A 19591-nucleotide genomic window follows, 5' to 3' on the forward strand; every position below is an offset into this window, starting at 1 on the left:
TATGGCTTCTGCGATCATAATCCCAAAATGATTTCAAAATACCACTCCCTTATTATGGACATAACAAATTACAATGCGAGGTCCTAAGCTTGGTTTTATGTATCTTTTTACCCAGTGTATGAGATCTGACAATTAAGTTCACGAACTTGTTGCAACAATGGTGCTAATTTTTTTTATATCAGAGGGATTGTTGATTATGACTTTGTACCAACTGGACACACAGTTAACCATGTTCACTATTTGGAAGTGCTGAAAAGGCTGCGTGAAAAAGTTAGACGACCTGAACTTTTCCCCAACAATTCATGGCTCTTGCATCACGACAATGCAGCAGCTCACACGGCACTGTCTGTGAGGGAGTTTTTAGCCAGTAAACAAGTAACTGTATTGGAACACCCTCCCTCCTCACCTGATCTGGCCCCCAGTGACTTCTGTCTTTACCTGAAGATAAAGGAAATATTGAAAGAAAGACATTTTGATGACATTCAGGACATCAAAGGGTAATACTACGACGCAGCTCTGATGGCCATTCCAGAAAGAGTTCCAAAGTTGCTTTGAAGGGTGGACTGGGCACTGGCGCCAGTGCATAGCTTCCCAAGGGGAGGACTTTGAAGGTGACCGTAGTGATATTCAGCAATGAGGTGTGCAGCACTTTCTCTAGGATGAGTTCGTGAACTTAATTGTCCGACCTCGTATAAACTGTCAAGTCCAAAGGCTCATTATTAGTTTTCTATTGCTGCATAACAGATGACCTTAGCAGCTAAAACCATATACGTTTACAATCTCATAGTTTTCACAGGTTGGGAGTCTGGGCCTGGGTCTCCCAAGGTGGCAGTCAGGTTTGGGCTGGTGCTGGGGGCAAATCAGAGGCCAGGGGTCCTCCCCAAGTTCGCATGGTTGTTGGTAGAATTCATTTCCTGAAGCTGTAGTACTCTTGGTGACTTCTTCACATTCGGCTGGAATTTCTTAATTTTAGCATCTTTAGCGTCATCTGGAGAGGCTGAGAATTTTCAAAATCATCAGGTACTGGTTCCTTTTGTTTAGCACTTCTTCCCTCTGTTTATCTCTCTCCTCACACCCTTCACTACAGGCAACAGGAAGAAACCAGGCCACCCTTCTAACACTTGGCGTGAAAATGTCCTTAGCTACGTAACTAACTTCCTCATGTACAGGTTCTGCTCTCTGCCTACAATCTTCACTTTTTCCCGCTACATAATAAGGACCTCTTTCCTCCAGTTTCCTCTAACATGTCTCACTCCCTGAGTCCTCACCAGCGATACCTTTAATATCCAGATTTCTATTAACAATCTGTTAAGGTAATTTAGACATCATTGTGCTTCTCAAAATTCCCTCAGCCTCCACCCACCACTCTGTCTCAAAGCTGCTCTCAAATTTCAGGTACTTGTTACAGCAGCACCCCACTCCCGATACCACGTTTAGCGTCATTGAGCAGCGGAGCCAGTAATTTTTACATGATATGCATACATATTTATATTATAAACACATATATAAAATATGCACTTTATATTATTTTATACTTAATATATAACGATTATTAATAATATAACAGTGAATGTCTATTGTTCTATGATTTTGTATTATGTACATTATTATAACATAGACATATATTGCACACTATGTAGCTACACACACATTTGTGGATTTATTACATGAAATGTCCTTGTGCAATTGTTGGGAACAGCTAATGAAGTACAGGCAAGAAGGAGGGAAGGAGTTAGAGCGGGCTGCAAACCATGGGCGAGTGTGTGACATTCAAAAACAGCCACTAGGCAGCTGGAAGAGCAATTGCAGACACAGCTGCCATCTGGAACCTCTGAGCTCTCTCCTTCTTTTAAAGATTTTCCAACTGAAAATCAGCCCCACCCAGGATAACCTCCCTTTCGATTAACTTAACATCAATGAGTAGGGAAGGAGTTTAATCACATCTGCAAAATCTCTTCACAGCAGCAACTAGATGGCATTTGATTGGATAAATGGAAAAAGTGTGCTTATGCTTTCAGTCATGACCTAAACTGCTGAAAGGGGTAATTAAATTAAAATCTAAGCCCATGCAATAAGTCATGGTACATCCATACAACAGAATATTTGCTGTTGTTAAATATGGTCGTGAGGAAGTATATTTATGTGCTGATATGGAAAACATCCTTGCTAAGTGGCAGTACAGTGTGTATAGCAATAATTGTGGGGAAAACGTGAAGATAAACATAACCATCTGTACATATGTATGCATGATACACATTTATATGCATGTCTCTGCCTAAAAGTCACCTGGAAACGAGAATCTCTAGAGACGCCTCACAGTGGTGACCCATGGGGGTTGGGGTTGGAGCTGGGAGAATGGGACAGGAATGGGAGGGAGACTTTTCCTTTTCTACCATTCCATAATTTAAAATTTTTAAACCATATAAATATATTGCTTATTCAAAATGTAAATGAATCCATTTTGAATGTAAAGAAAATAATATAAGGAAATCGAGTAAAAGAGAGAGAAGTCAGCTGGCCCGGGCTGAGGTGTGTACACAGCATGCATGGCGTGAGGTCCTGGCTCCAAGTGTGAGCAGGGCCATGGCTTCTACCACACGATTACAGCCGTCTGCGATGCAGGTAGACCAGCTGCTCTGGAAAAGCGTAAATGGCCATGGGTCCTGTGAGCCAGCAAAACTGTGAGCCAGCAAAACTCACAGTATGTTGGTGCCGCCGGGGACTACAGAGATAATCAAATACCAACCTCCTCCCGGAGAACAGAGAACACTCCACCTCGGGAGGGCTGGTGGGGCTGGAGGACGTCACCCAGTTAAGGAAGCACTGTTTCCTTTTAGAACCAACTAAGTCCTCATCTGGCCTAATGCAGTGTTTGAGGAGATGCTGGTGACACCCCAGCTGACCATCTGAGTTCCCAGCGGCATGGGGCTCCCCTCCAGCCCCCGCTTCAGCAGGACTTCCACTCCCTGCTCAGGACAGGGGTTCTTCACTGTCACCAGGCGATTGGCAAACCTGGACGTGTCTAGAACCACGCAGTGAAGACTGTAAAGATGAGCTTGTGGCTCTCACATGTTTTGCTTCACAATTAATCTGTGGGTCACCTGTCACCAACATAACCATTCCAGCCTTTAAGCCTGACATTTCCGGGACGATTCTTCCTGGAGACAAGTTTACCTTAGAAATTAAGAAGTATTAAGAAAAATTGCAACACAAGGAGAGAAAAATCAGTACTGGCGAGGCTGTGGGGTGTCTGCTCGGCTGTGTTTTGCAAGTACCCCCATCTTCACTGGAGAAGCAGTGAGACAAACTGTGACGGGTAATTATGGGCCAGAATGGCAAATAACTCTCAGACTCAGGTGCTGTCAAACTCAGGGATCCTGACTAAGTCCTTTAAAACTGCCCAAAATGCGCTTAGCTAAACACTCAGAAATCAGAAAACGGGCCTTCCACGCCGTGGCATGCCACTAACATGATGAGTAGTGGGAAATGTGATCCAATGGCCCAGTTCAAAGTGCAGCTCAGCTGTGGCCAGACGGATGAACACTCCCTACAGCTTCAGCCCCAGGGCTGGCCCTTGGCTTTGGAACCAGGCAGCAAGAACAGCGCCCAGGACAGGTGTGCAAGTACACGGGGCGCGTGCCCCACCTGCCTGAGGGGACACACTTCTGGGTGTGAGTTTGCAGCCATGGTGCTCATTGCTGAGCAACTAAAATGTCAGTCACCCGTCATCAGTCCAACAGGCGCAGCCTGTATGCCGGTGGTTCCAGGACTCGGGGCACCCTCAACAGTCATTCACGTGACGATATTCGTCCATTACTGTGAAGAACAGGCTGAGAGGCGACCAAAGTGGTGGTGACAATGAAGCATATTGTTGAGTCACAGCGGTTTTCAACTCTCCATATAGAAGAATGTATGTGGCATAATTGAGGAAGCGAGGACAGCGAAGCTTGAATGGTGGCGCTTAGGGAATGTTTTGTCATCTTCTAGAGAAGAGGAGAAAATTTCCAATACTCAAGCTGTACAAGCCCAGTAACTTTCCAAAACCACAGCGTGAGCTGGTGGCAAGTAGCTTAACAATAATAAAGGTATTATTCCGGACTGAACTATGTCCTCCCCAAATCCACATGGTGGAGCCCTGAACCCCGGCACCTGAGAATGTGACTATGGTTGGAGATGGGCCTTTATAGAGGAGACTTGGTTTAAACGATGCTGTTAGAGTGGGCCCTAGTCCCATCTGACTGGCGTCCTTATAAGAGGGGATCTGGACACAGAGGGACAAGCACGTGAGGACACAGGGAAAAGACGGCTATTGACAAGCCTAGGAAAGAGCTTTCCGGAGAAACCAGCCCTGCTGACACCTTGATGTTGGACTTCTACCTTCCAGAACTGTGAGAGAACAAATCTGTTGTTTATGCCACCCGTCTGTGATACCTTGTTATGGTGGCCTCAGCAAACTAACACAGGGATGTCACCGTAGAACCCCACAGCTGGACTGCAGCTGTGCCCCTTTTAAAAGCCAGTGAGAATTTAAACCCATCTCTTTCTATGGTGTAAGGTGACCATTAAGTGTTTCTCTTAAGTCAAAGAGAAAAACAGAAATAATGAAATGCTAAGTTCTTTCCTGTCTCCTCTCATTGCCAACCTTCCCATCATAATCTTGATTGTATTTCATTTGAAAGACCAGCAAGAGAATATTCAGTTTTGTGCCTAACTGTAAACTTCACAGATGTTATTTATAGATAACAGGCTTTGCTCTCTACACTGAGCCACAAGCAGGGTGCGGGTGTCCCCACCTCGCCTCCAGGAAGAGGAAACCAACCCACATTTCCTGTGTCAATTGGAGACTGTGAATAGTACCTCCACGACTGAGAGTGTGCTCCTTTGAAGAGGGAAACGTCAGTGGTTCGAATGTAATATCAGGGTTATGGGTCTGCTTACGATCAACTCAAGCTCGCATTTCATACGAACAAAGTCAGTCTGTTTGACCTGGTCCTCACCCGTGGGAGTTTGCAGCTCAAACCAGGACAGGCAACAACACGAAGAGAAAAGATACAACTTGCAGACAAGAACTGCATTAAAACAAAACACCACGCTGGTGACGAATGGTCTAAGGCGTGGGATGGTGGAGGTGAGAACAGGTGCCCTGAGGCTGTGGGCCCATGAGATGCAGGATGGACGCCCCTAAGACGCCCCCGTCTCTGTGCCTTCTTGGCCTCTCAGGATGGAGGCTTGAGAGCTAGCCGCTCCTGAGAATCTGGGGTCAGGAAGCCTCTCTGAGAGCAATGCAAACACTTACAAATTGGCTGAAAAAATAGGAACACAGCACGTTCATGATAAAAAAAAAAAAAAAAAAAAAAAAAAGAATCATGTGAATATATCAGTGCCTCGCGGAGTCATTTCCAGGTTTAATGAAATTCCAGGAAAACTCCCTATGGGATCATTTGCCGGAACTTCAGTAAGTGACTGAAAAGTTTACCTGGAAAAATAAACAGAAGAGTTGAGAACACTTCAAAAAATAAAAATAACGAGAGGAGATAGTCTCCTCTCTTTAACATCTTTTTAAACATCTTTAACCAGATGTTAAACACATGTTACAAATCTATAGTACGGTGCTGGCTCGAGGGAAAGAGGTAAAAACAGGTCAGTGGAACAGGATGGATAACGGAGCTGGAGGCCTGGCCTGGTGCATCAGACAGAAGGAAAGAAATGGGCATCAAAGACATGGTACTGTACATGCCCTCGCATTGTACGTGGAAATCAGCTCCTGACAAAGCCAAGAAGTTACCAAAAAAAAAAAGAAAATGATTTAAAAATAGAAGGCAGTTTACATGAGTGTATTTCTGACTTCTGGACTGGGGGGAGTTTTGAAAGTACAGAAGCAATAGAAAGAATCTTAAAGAGAGACTTAGAATTGTCGTTAACAGTGATTACTAAATCCTTAAAATTTAAGGTTTCTGCGTGTTAAAAAAGCATAGAGAATACAACAATCCAAAGAGCCAGATGAGAAGAACGCTTTTCAGGAAATAGTAGCACAGACCATGTGCCCTGCTACTCCCCCACGTGATCGGGTCACCTGTCCTTCCTCTTCCTCTGTGACTCCAACCAGCTGGCCTGGGGGCCTGGACACAGCCCTCGGGCACATCTGCCCACCAGGTGACTTGTGTCTGACTTTTCATTGAACTAGGAGGCCATGTACTGTCTTCTTCAGGTGAAGGGTGTCCACCAGCTCTGGCCTGCATGCCCCCCACCCACAGCTTGTGTCCCAGGCACCCTTCTCCATCAACAGGCCGTGATGCAGGGCAGCCACCATGGCGCCCGCCTCCCACCCCTCCTGGGCAGCCTGGGCCCTTCGAGGGCCCCTCACAGTCCCCACTGACCATTCCCGATACCTCCCCAATCCTTCCTGCCAGCAAACAAACATGCTGTTATCTTAGAAACAAAATCAAGCCCAATTTCCTTTCTCCCATTTTCCTCTCCAGGCACCGCCCCATTTCTCTAACCTGATTGTTGATTATTTTAAATAGAGTTTATAAAGACGACCTTTCCTTTTACAAAATGAATTTTCTCAGGGGACCAAGCTTTTGCTTGTTCTGGAAGAAGGTACGACAATAGGCTCTCTGTTCCTCCTTCAATCTCCTCCTCTGCCCATCCCCTGCCCTCCTTCCAGAACTACTCATTTAGGGCAGGCATCACCCCCTCCCCTGGTGTCCTGGAATCCCCACAGTTTGCTGTGATCTTTGTCCTTGGTCGTCCCGTAGCCCCTGAACGCCTGCCCACACCATGCACCTTTCTCCGCTCGCTGGACAGGTAGCGGTTTCCTCATGGCTAGCAACTCCTGAGGTGCTGTTTTTACCCACCCTCCCACGAGGGCCTCAGCCCCTTTCCTGTGCGTTTCCATCGCCCTCAGCATGTCAACTCCCTGCTCGTTCATTCCTGCATCCCAATCACACCCACCTCCAGCCACCATAGACGGTGACCCTAAGAGGATGCTGTACTAGTCTGCTCGGGCCGCCAACCATCACAAGGCACCAGGCGGGGCAGGGAAACAGCACAAATCTGAGCTCTCAGAGTCTGGGTGCTGGAGGCTGGGAGCCTAAGACCAAGGTGAGGGCAGGCTGGTTTCTCCGAGGCCTCTCTCCTGGGCTTGTAGACCCTGTGTCCTCACATGGTGGGCCCTCTCTATGTGTGTCTGTGTCCCCATGTCCTCTTCTCAGAAGGACACCAGTCAGATTGGAGCAGGACCCACCCCAGGGACCTCACTTTACCTTAATCACCTCTTTAAAGACCCCGTCTCCAAATCAGGTCACACTCTAAGGTGCTAGAGGTTAGGACTTCAACATATGAATTTGGGGGGACCCAGGTGAGCCATCACAGCTGGTGACAAACCCCCATTTACTGGGGAGTTCCTCTGTGCTGAGCCCTGCGCTTTTACGCCGTTTCAGTTCATCTCACAGTGACCTGATAGAGCCGTCGTGACCACATGGGGGACCAGGTGCTTCCCACCGTCGCCATGACAGCATCTCGCTTCTTCTCCCACAGGATGTACACCTTCAGTGTAGCCATGGACTTGAACTCCAGAAAGGACAGTGATGCCAGCAGCAGACGTAATGGGGAAGCTCATCCTCCGCAAAGGCCCAGGAGCACGGGCAGCATTCAGGCTTTACAGGTGACGGAGTCCCTTTCCTGTACCATGAGCTGAGCAACACCGCCCTTCACCATAAGTCTGTGTAGACACAGCCTTGCAGGGTCGGTGTTCTGTAGACACAGCCTCTGCCCCAGGGCGCAGGGGGCTCCGCCCCTCCCTCCCACCCCCACTCCCATGGCTGTGAACTGGCCTGGGGGCTCCCAGGCACCTGAAGAGTCTGCAAGAACAGGCAGCACAGCACCCCCACAGCATAGCTCAGGGGGCAGGGGACCGACAGGGACACAGCCCTGCCCAGAATCCTGATTCTCTCCTTAGCAAGCTGGGTGACCCTAAGGAGTCCCCTCCCCCTTGGATGGAGCTTCTGATCTTTGAAGTCAAGGCTGGGAGAGATGAGGAGGCTGGTACTCAGTAGCTTGGGGGGCCGGCAGCCTCAGGACCAAGGTCAGGGGCACCACAGGGGCCCCTGAGCCTTGCCACCTGCATGGGGCACATCCAGGGGGGGAAGGCTGCTGGCAGGGCACCTCCCCAAAAGCAAACAGCTACCACAGCATCCCTGATGTTGTCTGGGCAGGCAGGCTGGCCCTCTCTGGTCTGAGGCCACAGCCCTTCCTTACAAGGAACCCCGGGGGCAGGGTGGCACCTGCAGCTGGCCCCTGGCTGGTTCCCAGTTACGTGGCAATGCCTCCAGGCCTGTATGAACGTCCCTCCACGTCTCCACTATGTACCACACACATTACATGCGGATTTCATCTCAGCCACCCCAACCGGCACAGCAGGCATTAGTCCCCCTCCATCCCCATCTTACAGGTCTGAAGACAGAGACTTGTGGGGAGCATATAGGTAAGCACCCCCCCATACTGGGCTGTTTCAAGAATTACATGAGATGGGATGTTGAATGTCCACCGCAGGCCAGGCCCTCAGGGCTGAGAGACTGTTGCTGCCCAGACAGCAGTACCACAGTGTTCGGCTCCTTCCTGGGTCCCAAGGCTCGGGGCCTGGCCAGTAAATCTCGCTGGATGACCTAATGAGGGTCCTGATGGAGACCCATGACTCAATCACCCTAAATCCAAAATTCACCCTCCATCTCCAGGAATCCATTCCCCCCAGAGGCTTCCTCCATGCTGGAGTGGGCTCGGGCCAGACAAGAGCTGAACACAAGACACTGGGTGCTGGGACAGCAATGGGACGTCCCCTTGAGCAAAGTCTTCAGTCGAAGATAATGGCCCGGGGAAGAGCAGGCACTGACCACGAGCCAGAGAACTGCCAGCCACAGAGAGACAAAAACAGGGCTCCCCACGCCCAAGCTGCCCAGGCTCCAGAGGCTGGACTTGCCCCGCTAGGTGGACAGCCGCTAGGAGAGCAGGCTGGAACGGGGGGCCTCCTTGAGGCTGTGCCCCTCTTTCTAGGTTGATGGAGGGGGACAATCTGGAATGAAAGGTTTAGCTTGTCGCTTGGCCTATATCTAAACCCACTGGTGCTTTAAATGCATGAAAACCCTCCTCACCTGGTCCGAGTTCGCCCCTTCTGTATAGCAAGAAAAGAACACTGTGGCATCAGGTTTGGGACGATGGGCTGAATAATGGCCCAAAAGATAGGAGGCCCTCATCCCTGGAACTAAGAATGTTACTTTATAAGGAAAAAGGGCCTTTGCACATGGGGCTGAATCAAGATCTTGATGGGAGATTATTCTGGTGTCGTGAGTGGGACGTGGCTGTCAAAGAGCAGTCTCACGCACGTGTGTGTCTTTCCACAATGTCAGGCTTCAGGAGAATAAAGCCATGGATCTGGTCCTACTACTCAGTTCCCCACGGGCATTAACCAAGGCTCCGGCCAGAGTACAGTCTCCAATAGTGGAGGGAGAGCAGTTTCACACAGGAGGGTCACCCAGGTGTGCAGGCAGTAGGGGTTGGGTGAGGCAAACAGTCTTAGGAAAGAAGGATGAGAGAGAGTCCTGCGTTCAGCGAGCACCCTAGGCGCTGGTGTGCGTTTCATCGGGCGTCGGCTCAGGCTGGCGAGACGGGCAGGAGGTGAGGTTTCAAGGGCTCCGTCGGGGACGAGTGCAGGTGCACTGTCAGCTCGTCGGGGGAGGCCTGAGCGAAGAGCCTTCAGAGAGCTCTGGTCATGTGCCCGAGACTGGGTGTGGTGCCCCCACCTGCAGTCCCATACAGTGTCCAGGTGGCCACACTGTACCCTGCGTCTGGAGTTACCTGGTCAGGGCGCTCACTGGGTGAGCTCTCAAGGGGGGTTCTGGCATGACTGTCACTCTGTGACTGACACAGATAGCGGACTGATTCGAGTCCATTTTGTGTTCGTAATTGGTGCTCTATACATCTGCATTATCCTGTGGGCCCTGAATCTAATCACAACTGTCCTCATGAGAGGGAAACACAGGGATTTGATCCATACAAGAGGAGAAGACACAGACAAACAAGGACAAGACCATGTGAGCGTGGGGACAGACTGGGGCACTGTGGCCACAAGCCAAGGATTGTGGGGCCGCCAGGAGCTGGAAGAGGTAGGAGGGACAATCCTCTGGAGCCTCTGAGGGAGCCCGGACGGCCCTGTTGACACCCTAACTTCGGAATTCTGGCCTCCGGAACTGTGAGAGGATGCATTTTTGTTGTAAGCCGCCCAGTTGGTGGAACTCGGTCATAGCAGCCCTAGGAAACACATACCAAGCCTAACGACCAGAGTCAACGCAGCCCTGTTGTGCTGTGGACCCGGGCTCGTCCAGCCCCTTCCATGGACTGTTCACTGGATCTTAATATTCCTGCTGCCAAGCTCTGCATTTCAAAGTCGAAATGCGCTGGGCTCTTCCAGGAAAGAAAATGCCCGAGATCCAACGCCTCAGCGCAATGCATTGATGGTACTTTGAGATGGTCAGTAAGCAGTCGCAGTCGGGAGCACGTGTGTGCCTTGCAACCTACCTGCCGATCAAGTAGGAACAAGGGAATGGGAGGGGATGCTTTTACACTCATTCCTGGTGTCAGCATGGACAGTTCCTGTGCAACCACACTTCAAAATTATAAGGCAACAAGACAACCTTCCCCTTGCAGCTCTGCCCAGGGGATGGGTGTTTGTATCAGAACCAAACAGCTGCAGACTCCAGTAAGAGAATCGTGATACTCGCTTTGCCTTGTCCATACGCCCAAGGTGATGGTTAGGAGGTGAAGCCTTTGGGAGGTGCTTCAGTCCAGCGGTGGAGTCCTTATGAAGGGCTTAGGGCCTTTATAAAGGACACCCCAGAGAGCTCCCTCACCCATCCCACCATGTGAGGGCACGGCGAGAAGTTGGCAACCCAGGAGAGGGCCCTCACCTGACCGTGCTGGCACCCTGACCTCTGGCACCCTGAGTCTTCCAGCCTCTAGAACAAGGAGAGATAAATGTCTGTTGTTTATAAGCCACCCAATCGGTGGTATTCCGTTAGAGCAGCCAGAATAGACTAAGACAGAATAAGGACTTGGACGAGAGACAGGAGAGTGGAAAAGTTGATGTGCCATGGTTCAGGCACTCCTGTTTCTTTTCATTTCCTGTATAATGTAATAATGCCCAGGAAATAGAGTGTCAAGGAAGTAAGAGACTTCCACCTGCAATTACTCATCCTCTTTCACTGCCATGATGTCGGTGAGCTGGGCTATAGCTACTGAACAGGAAGGAAGGGATTCCATTCCTCGGCCAGCTGTTGGATGACTAGGAGAGATGCGTCTAGAAGATGTCTAATGTGGATGTTCCGTTGCACACTTGAGCGATGTTTGGCTGGGCTACTCCACTGATGGAGTATTTTTGGCATGTCTGTTGCTTACCCCAGCTTCACTTTCTTTCCTCCATCTCAGGGCGCAATCCTGAGGAAAAGCGTGTTGGTGGTGCGCCATGGGGAGAGGGTGGATCAAATCTTCGGGAAGTCATGGCTGCAGCAGTGCTCCACTCCTGATGGTAGGTAACGTCCTGGCCGAGTCTAAACACAAAAGCAAGATAAGTCTGACCTGTGAGATCACTTCTCAGGCTTCTGAGCCAGACTCCCCATGGTGCCACTCTTTAGAGTGACTCCGTGTAGACTGTATGTAGAATGGGTACATGCTGCATGTCCCGGCACAGGCAGTACCTGTACGCGTTTGAGCACCCGTGCTATCTGTGAGTATCTGACCTCAAGTGCTTTGAGGGAGATGAAGGTGTTGGTTTCAGTGGTAAGCAGGTCTGCTTGTGTGACACATGGACAGTCCTGCTTACTCAGCAGCCTACACATGATGTGTGGTTAGCGAGCGCAACAGGGACTTTCAAGCAAGTCAGCGAGACGACCTGTGGTCTCTGAGCCCTCAGCTGCTGGCGCTTACCCTACATCGCAGTCTCGTCACTCTGTCTCTCCAAGCTAATCTTCACTGCGATGGTCATTTCCCTGTCATATCAGGTGTATTTTTGAACATATCTCTTGCTTACCTCAACCTTACCCCTTGGGATGCCAAGAACTAAGGACAGTGCTTGGAAATACAACCTCCCCACAAGCCAGTCTCTGTACTGCCGGGCCACCTCTGTGCCAGTGCTCAGCACCAATGGAAAGCCACAATTTCTAAGCCAAGGAATGGACAAGCATAGTGATCAAATCCATGCATAGTAGCTGGGCTAGACGGGTCCTTTGGGATCCCTCCAGTGGCCCAGCAAGTCAAAAAAGGGGGAAATGACTAGGGAAAACTGTTGACAGATGACCAGCACACACCAGAAAAATTCTGAGCAGATCATATCATGACCTGACATACCATGTTTCCCCTAAAATAGACCGAGCGGGACCATCAGCTCTAATGCATCTTTTGGAGCAAACATTAATATAAGACCTGGTCTTATTTTAATATAATATAAGACCAGGTATAATATAATATAATACCAGGTCTTATATTAATTTTTGCTCCTAAAGACCCATTAGAACTGATGGTTAGTCCAGGTCTTATTTTTGGGGAAACACTGTACTTCCAAGAACCCTCAGAGGTACTGTTATGGTGTCTACGAAACAAGGTCAGGCAGAGACACAAAGTCTGGGAGAAGAAACAATAGGACAACAGGTAGATATGAGGAAGAGTATTTGGCTATGTAGACAAAAGCTCAAGTCACCGATCAGGGAGACTATTTGAAGGCACTGGAAATTACCAGCTTAAAGGAAGCTTTGGTGGACCCCTTGATCAAGTGAATACCGATAGTCTAGTTTGTCTGTACGTAGTAGGTTGCACTGTTTAATTGGTACAAGGGGGTATTTGGGGTGCTGCTGGCCTCTCCTCTGATTCCAGTTTTCCTCCTGATTTCTGCCCACTGTGCCTCAAACACCCACACCCTCATATCGCCCCTTACTTCCCAGCAGTGCTGGCCCAGAGCACCCCTATTCTATACACTCCACTCCCGTCAGAACATAATCCTGCCCCATACCCTGTCTTCTTCTCTGTTCTGCTCTCTGCCCATTGCTGTGACCGCAGCTAACGTGTCCCTGAAGGCAAGACTCCTCCATGGAGCAGGTTGGCACCCTTTGGATCACAAATGCCTTTGAGAATGAGACACAACCGATGGAACTTCTCTTTGAAAACACACAAATACCCCCTTTTCCAGTGAACACGGCTAATATGTTAGCATTGAATAAAGGCCTTTAAAGCTGATAGTTCAGACATGGTCTCTGCCGATGGAATGTCCAGGGAGGGAGCTTTCAGAGAAATCATGCATGGAAACTAAAAAACAAGGCATGCAAAATAGCTGACTGCCTTCCTCTGCGTTTGTGAAAGATTGGGGGGCTGGTATGGCATGTTCACGGCCTGCCATGTAATGTACATAGGTCTCAGGAAAGGCAGCTGGGCTGCTGGGACCTGGTGCACCAGGAGGTTTGGGGGTCACTTGAGAGGATGTAAGGGCTTCACGTGCTGTGCTGTCCTCTGCAGGGTTATCGATACATCAATAATGAGCTCAGACCTACCACTGACTGACGACTTACTTGAGCCAGGCTCTGGCCATTATCTCACCGATTCCTTTCAACAACTCTATCATCTCCCCTTTTACTAATAAAGGAGATAAAGTCGTTTGCCTCTAGTCACATGACCAATAATGGGTGGTGCCAGGATGGGTACCAGACTGTCAGATTAGAGCTCAGGGTCAAACTCAAAGTGAACGGTGGTGCTTTGCAGCCTCTGGATGGGTGGGTGGGGGAAGTTCCAGTGAATCCACCAGATTTCCAGTCCCTTCTCAAGCAATTGAGTCCAGCACAATGCAGGGACGTCTCTGCCATATGTACTCTGTCCCTGTAGGCAATGTGACACACTTAAGCTTTGGGAAGGGTCCAATTTCACCTAATTAATTAATGTCAACTTGAGATCCATATCAAGGGAAGCTCAGTCAGTCATGGAGACACTCGGTTCTTAATCAGGAAAATTGTGTGAGTGAATCGTGAGGAAGGGTTAGAGGAGGACAGAGTCTCAGGATTCCTGGGGCTGAAACCTATACTTTCTGCATTTGAGGAAATGTATGTGCCGTAGAGCAGCATTTTCTCCTCAAATTGAATCCACAGCACAGAGCACATTTGAGAAAAAAACACAGTGGATGAAAATTTAAATGGGAACCATGCTTATAATGTGGGTCTTGTCCTTGTGGGGGTTAAGGGACAAATAGGCGTTAATGCGAGAACTGAATGTCTGGTTCACGTTTGTGCTTCAGGGAAATACTACCGGCCAGACCTGAACTTCCCGAGCAGTCTGCCTAGACGGGGCAACGGCATCAAAGACTTTGAAAATGATCCTCCGTTATCGTCTTGTGGAATTTTCCAGTCCAGAACGGCAGGTACGTTTGCAGGTCATTCTAGTAGGAATAGCAGCGATGATCGTAGCAATGATTATCACTAATGCACATTGGTCCCTTGCCACGTACGCTTGGAGGTCAGAATTAGCATTACCCCCTCTCTGCCACGAGGAAGATGGGGCACACAGAGGATAAGTAAGTTGCCCAAGGTCACCCAGCTAGTACGTGCAATCGCAGAGATTCGACCCAGGAATGGATGGCTGGGGAAGTCGGGAGGAATGAAAGGATGGAAAGAATGGGGAGGGAAGGGAAGAAATAATGATTGCTCTGCACTAACGATGTCATTTAAGGAAGGAAAAACAACATCCCCTCTTTGATTTGATTTCAAAATCTGTCACTCTGAGCCTTTGTTTTCTGTCTGGGCGCTGGTTCCACATGACTGACTTTGGAACAGAATTGGCTGTTGAGTTCATATGGTCTTCGTTTTATGAACTAAGAAACGCGAATCGAGAATCAGGAAGGTGCTTGGTCTTCCCAAGTCACACAGCTGGTCCTAAAGGAACTCGCCGGAGGCCTTGCTCCTGCTTCCTTACCCATGCTGTGACGCTCAGTCACCAGCTCTCTGGCAGGCGGGCGGGGCAGCCCTGATCTGTGGTACCTGCTGATTTTACTGGTGGAAATACTGTGTTCACACCAGGGCTGGTTTCAAGGTCACTGATGTGAGGTTACTAGACTGGAGCTGGGAAAGGTGACACAGTTGGGACCCCCATAGATCATTGTGAGCAGCTCACCACGGCCCTGCCTCGGCTCCTTCTTCTGCAGCACACTGGTCTGTGCATGCATGCATGTGTGTGAGTGTCCCTTCTGTAAAATACCTTCACAGCTCTGTGTTTTCATGCCTAGCTCCTCGCCTGCATGTTTGCACAATCCTGTGTGTGTATCTGGGAGTATCTTTGAATGGGTATACAGAGGGTGCCAAAAAGACGTATACACATTTTTAAAAAGGAAAAAAGTGTATTAAAATTGTAATACTCAATATGTACTGATAACAAAAGATGAATACAAGTCGAGTGTGTACATTTTTTGGCACCCCCGGTATACGTTGGCAATTGTCAGCTTCTCTATTTGTTTCCTGGGGCTGCCATAACAAATGCCACAGATAAAATGGCTCAATCGCCAGAAATGTCTTGTCTCCCCAGAAATTTACAGCTCTGAGGAGATGAGGGTGCGGACAGGGTTGTTTCTTCTGAGGTCAAAGGGAGAACCTGCTCCCGGCCTCTCTCTGGGGCTGCGCAAGGTGTCTTCTCCCTGTGTCCTCACATCGTCTCCCTCTATGCACGTCCAGATTTCCCCTTTTCATAAGGATACCAGTCAGATTGTTAGAGCCATGCTAATGACCCAATCTTAACTGCATCTCCTCTGTAAAGACCCTGTCTCCAAATAAGGTCATACTCTGAGGCACTGGGGGTAAGGACTCCAGCGTATGATTTGGGGGCACACAATTCAGCCAATGACAGTGTCCACTAAAACCTCCTGACTTTGGTACCATGTAGTTTTTATTCTGAAGAGATCCCCTTTCCCAAAGATCAGGTCCTCTCATGTTGCCAGAGGGTATGTGGTACATAGGCTCATGCTTCCTTGAGCCTCAGGTGGTTTTCCATCGCTGCAGAACGAACTTAAACGAACGTCCATGTGTCGGCTCACAGTCCTGCAGGCTCAGTGTGGTGGGTTTCCTGCCCGGAGCCTCGAAGCCTGAAATCACGGTGTCGCTGGCTGGGTTCCCACCTGGAGGCTCTCAGAAGCAGTTCCAAACGCATCAGGCAGTGGGAGAAGTCAGCGTCTTGGACTGCAGTCCTCATTCCCTTGCCGCTGTCAGTGCAGGGCCATGGTCGGTTCCGAGAGACCTCCATACCCTGTGCGACTCACCCCCGGGATCTTGGACTCCAACAGGAGAGTTTCTTGCATGTTGAATCCTTCTGCCTTTGAGTCTCTCTGACTTCTGTGATGGCCAGAAAAAAATCTCTGCTTTTAATGGGCTCACCTGTGGTAACCTCCCTTCTGCCATTGAACATGACTTAATCACAGGACCGCCATCTCACAGATTCGCTGGTTCCACCCCCCTCCAGGGGATTGTACAGAGTGTAGAGCACGGGGTGGAAATCTTGGGGGCACTTAAGGTCCTGCCTACCTCAGGTGGGAAGCCCCTGGTCGGGTTCCCACCACAGGAGGCTACATTTGTTCAGAGGCATTTTCCCACCTGCTTTTTTCCAGGAGAAGCACTACTGAGCAGCGGTATCCAAATCACCGCCGTCTTCGCCTCCCCAGCCCTCCGCTGTGTGCAGACAGCCAAACACATCCTGGAAGGTCAGTGAGAACTCAGGAGTGGCTCAGGTGGCCTGGACCGGGTTATTCTCCAAGGGGAGAGGGAAGTGAGTGGAGGTGAGAATTTAATGAGTGGCCGTGAATGACTACATAAGTCAGAGACAGTCACGGACCAGACATCTGAGAACTGTGAGCCGGCACCGAGCCCCTTCGCATTTCTGAATGCCAGGATTGTACCTGAGTGTCGGGCCCGTCACCGCACCATCTGTCTTTGGCAGCTTCTGCCATGTATTTTTAGAGAAACTTCTGGGGAGGGGCATTCAGAAACCCAGAGAGCTGGGAACTGCTGTGGTCCTTCTAAAACCAAAGCAGGAGGCTTCCCAGAGTTAAGAGAGGCGCGGCTGGGAGCTGTCCAGCGTCACCGAGGGCTGATGTGTGTTAGGCGGCCACCAGCACAGCTTGTGCAGGTTCCACCTGCAGGAAGAAAGCCGCTCCTGCCAGAGAACGGCAGCCCGTTCTGGAGGCTTCGCTGCTGCTCCTCCCTCTGGACCTCTCCCTGCCCCTGCTTGTGTGGGGAAGAGCAAGTGGGGGAGCTCACGTGCAGGAGCTCGGGCTGGCCCTCCACAGTGGCGGGCCTCAGGGAGAGCACATGGACGCAGACGTAGCATAGGGGGTCGGGTCACTAGCTGAGGTGACAAAGAGGGGGGCTGCTGGAGGTTTGAGGCACACTGAAGGTATGACATTTTTATCAGGGAAAGGCACCAGGACATGGCCGAGACAATATATGCTGGCCACTGGGCACCACGAAGCGCCCACTTGAGGTCGGGGAGCACAGCTTTACACTGAGAGCCATCAGCTGAGCTTGGGGCTTCCCTCCGGGTGCGGACGGGGAGCAGGTGGACAGCTGGCTCTCACTCTGGACGAGTTTGAGAAGTGAGAGCAGCGAAGCCAGAGAGGGCGTGAGAAGCTGAGGGTGCAGCAAAGGGACGAGGAACCTTGGCCCTGGATCTGAAGCTGGGTGAGCTGGGAGGTAGGACCCAGGGGAGGCGACTGTAGACAAAAGGGGTGAGTTCTCTGGAGTAAAATCCTGGGGCTAGAGTTAGGCAAGAGAGAGAGGAAGCTTTCAAGAAAGGAGGGCTGGTTGGAGACAGAGCCCTTTGACACTGAGCTTAGAAAGGGGTTGTAGGAGCTGGTAATGAGAAGATCAAGGTCAGGGAGGAAGGCATGTCAGGAGGAGGGGGGCAGGGAACAAAGAGGCTGGGTGAGGCATCTGGCAGATGATGGTGTCGCCAAGCATTGTACCTGCAGCCCTGTCAGAGCGGACAGTGAGCTGGGGCTAAAGTCTTCACCGCGGGAGCTGTTGGAATAACAAGGGATCCAACCAGCACGTGTACCACCACCGCCCCATGTCTTCTCCATCTCCTGTACCCGCATGGGGGAAGCTCTGGCGAAGTCCCCTCCCAAGCCTGGGTGCACAGGCAGGAGTCCGGCCAGTAGTCAACTGGTCCTCCCTTGGGTCTGCTCACCCCCTCAGCCGACCCATTCCTCTCCCCTGTTCTCACAAACTTGCTGTTTCCTGATCCCGTCTCCAATTTTGTGAGGGATAAAAGTCCATTTTGTCAGCACAGAGTGTTCACAGTCCACCTTCTACATATCTAGAACTCAGCGGCAGCCTTGCAGCCATCCCTCGTTTGTCATTTCTCACCTGCGCGTGACAGCAGACCCGGAGCCCCTCTTTCAGGTCGCTAAGACTTAGGCACACCAATCTGTCTCACCTGGTATTGGGTCTCACATGTAAGTCATTCTGACCCTCTGTTCCTCGGGGCTATCAACTGATTGGGCCAGGAGCAGGTTGGAGAACAATGTCAGCTTTCTAGAAAAACCACATAAGGGCCCAATAATCCCCCAGTCCAGTGTGGCACGTTGGAAGATGTTTTAGGCCTAAGGCCAAATCAAAGGTCCTAACACAACTCGTCCCCTCCACACACACTCGCACACACACACACACTCACACACGCACTAATGCAATCACCCCCTTTGGCGTTTCACTCAGTTTCAGAGCCATACACTCTAGTGTTGGGGGTACAGAGACCGAGAGCAGGAGACTTTTTCAGACCAGTGACCCCGCCACCCAGGAAACATGGTCCCACATTGTCAGACTCCCAATTTCTGTGTCAGATCAGAGTGCCCCACCCCCCTCAGGTATTCAGGAAACACAAGAAATGCAAACCAGTTCCTCCAGTGTTGAGGACAGTGGAGCAACACAATGGCAACACAAAGTCGGGGGCTCCCCTCAGAGCTGGGTAAGCCCTGCTGGGCTGTATTTGTTCTAAGCATTCAATCTGAGAATAACTCTTAATACATAGGATGGAATTAAGCAAAACACACATGAAATTATTTTATCCCTGGATTGCTTAGGATGAACATATTACTAATTAATCCAACTACTATAGTAATCAGAAGTGAACAAAGACAGAAACACATACAAATAACATGATGAAAGGTGAGAGATTAGTTCCTGAATTTTCCATCTCCCTCACCCCTGCCTTTTATTCCTGACATTTAATGAGCTTTTTTTGTTCTAACTCACCCAAGAGACTGCTACACTCCCACTAACTTTCAAAACCACTCATTTACGTCTTTGGCTGGCTGCCCCCTAACTAGCTGGGGTGACGCGCTAGAGATATCCCGTGTCCGGCCAGGCCAGCCCTCGAATGTCGCTGCTGATGTCGTTCTTAAGTCATAAGGTTTCTTTCCAATAATGATCTTAATCTTCCTTTCCCTGTCTCTCACCATGGTGACAACATATAAATAAGAAGGTAAAGAATAGTCCTTTGGCCAGCCTTCCTAGCAAGAGAATGACTG

At 50.0% G+C, this 19591-nt stretch overlaps 1 protein-coding gene across 1 annotated transcript in view; it reads left to right on the forward strand.

Annotated features, from left to right (window-relative positions):
• UBASH3A (ubiquitin associated and SH3 domain containing A) overlaps positions 1–19591 on the forward strand; it is a gene marked incomplete at both ends in the record, with an annotated part of 39814 nt that overhangs the window by 12919 nt on the left and 7304 nt on the right. Inside the window, 4 exons of the mRNA XM_081072035.1 lie at positions 7540–7666; positions 11479–11578; positions 14324–14446; positions 16676–16768. Of these exons, the coding sequence (XP_080928161.1) occupies positions 7540–7666; positions 11479–11578; positions 14324–14446; positions 16676–16768 (443 nt within the window). The remainder of the gene's footprint in view (positions 1–7539; positions 7667–11478; positions 11579–14323; positions 14447–16675; positions 16769–19591) is intronic.

This window comes from Rhinolophus hipposideros (assembly GCF_964194185.1).
Source record: "Rhinolophus hipposideros genome assembly, chromosome: 2".
NCBI classification, from domain to species: domain Eukaryota; kingdom Metazoa; phylum Chordata; class Mammalia; order Chiroptera; family Rhinolophidae; genus Rhinolophus; species Rhinolophus hipposideros.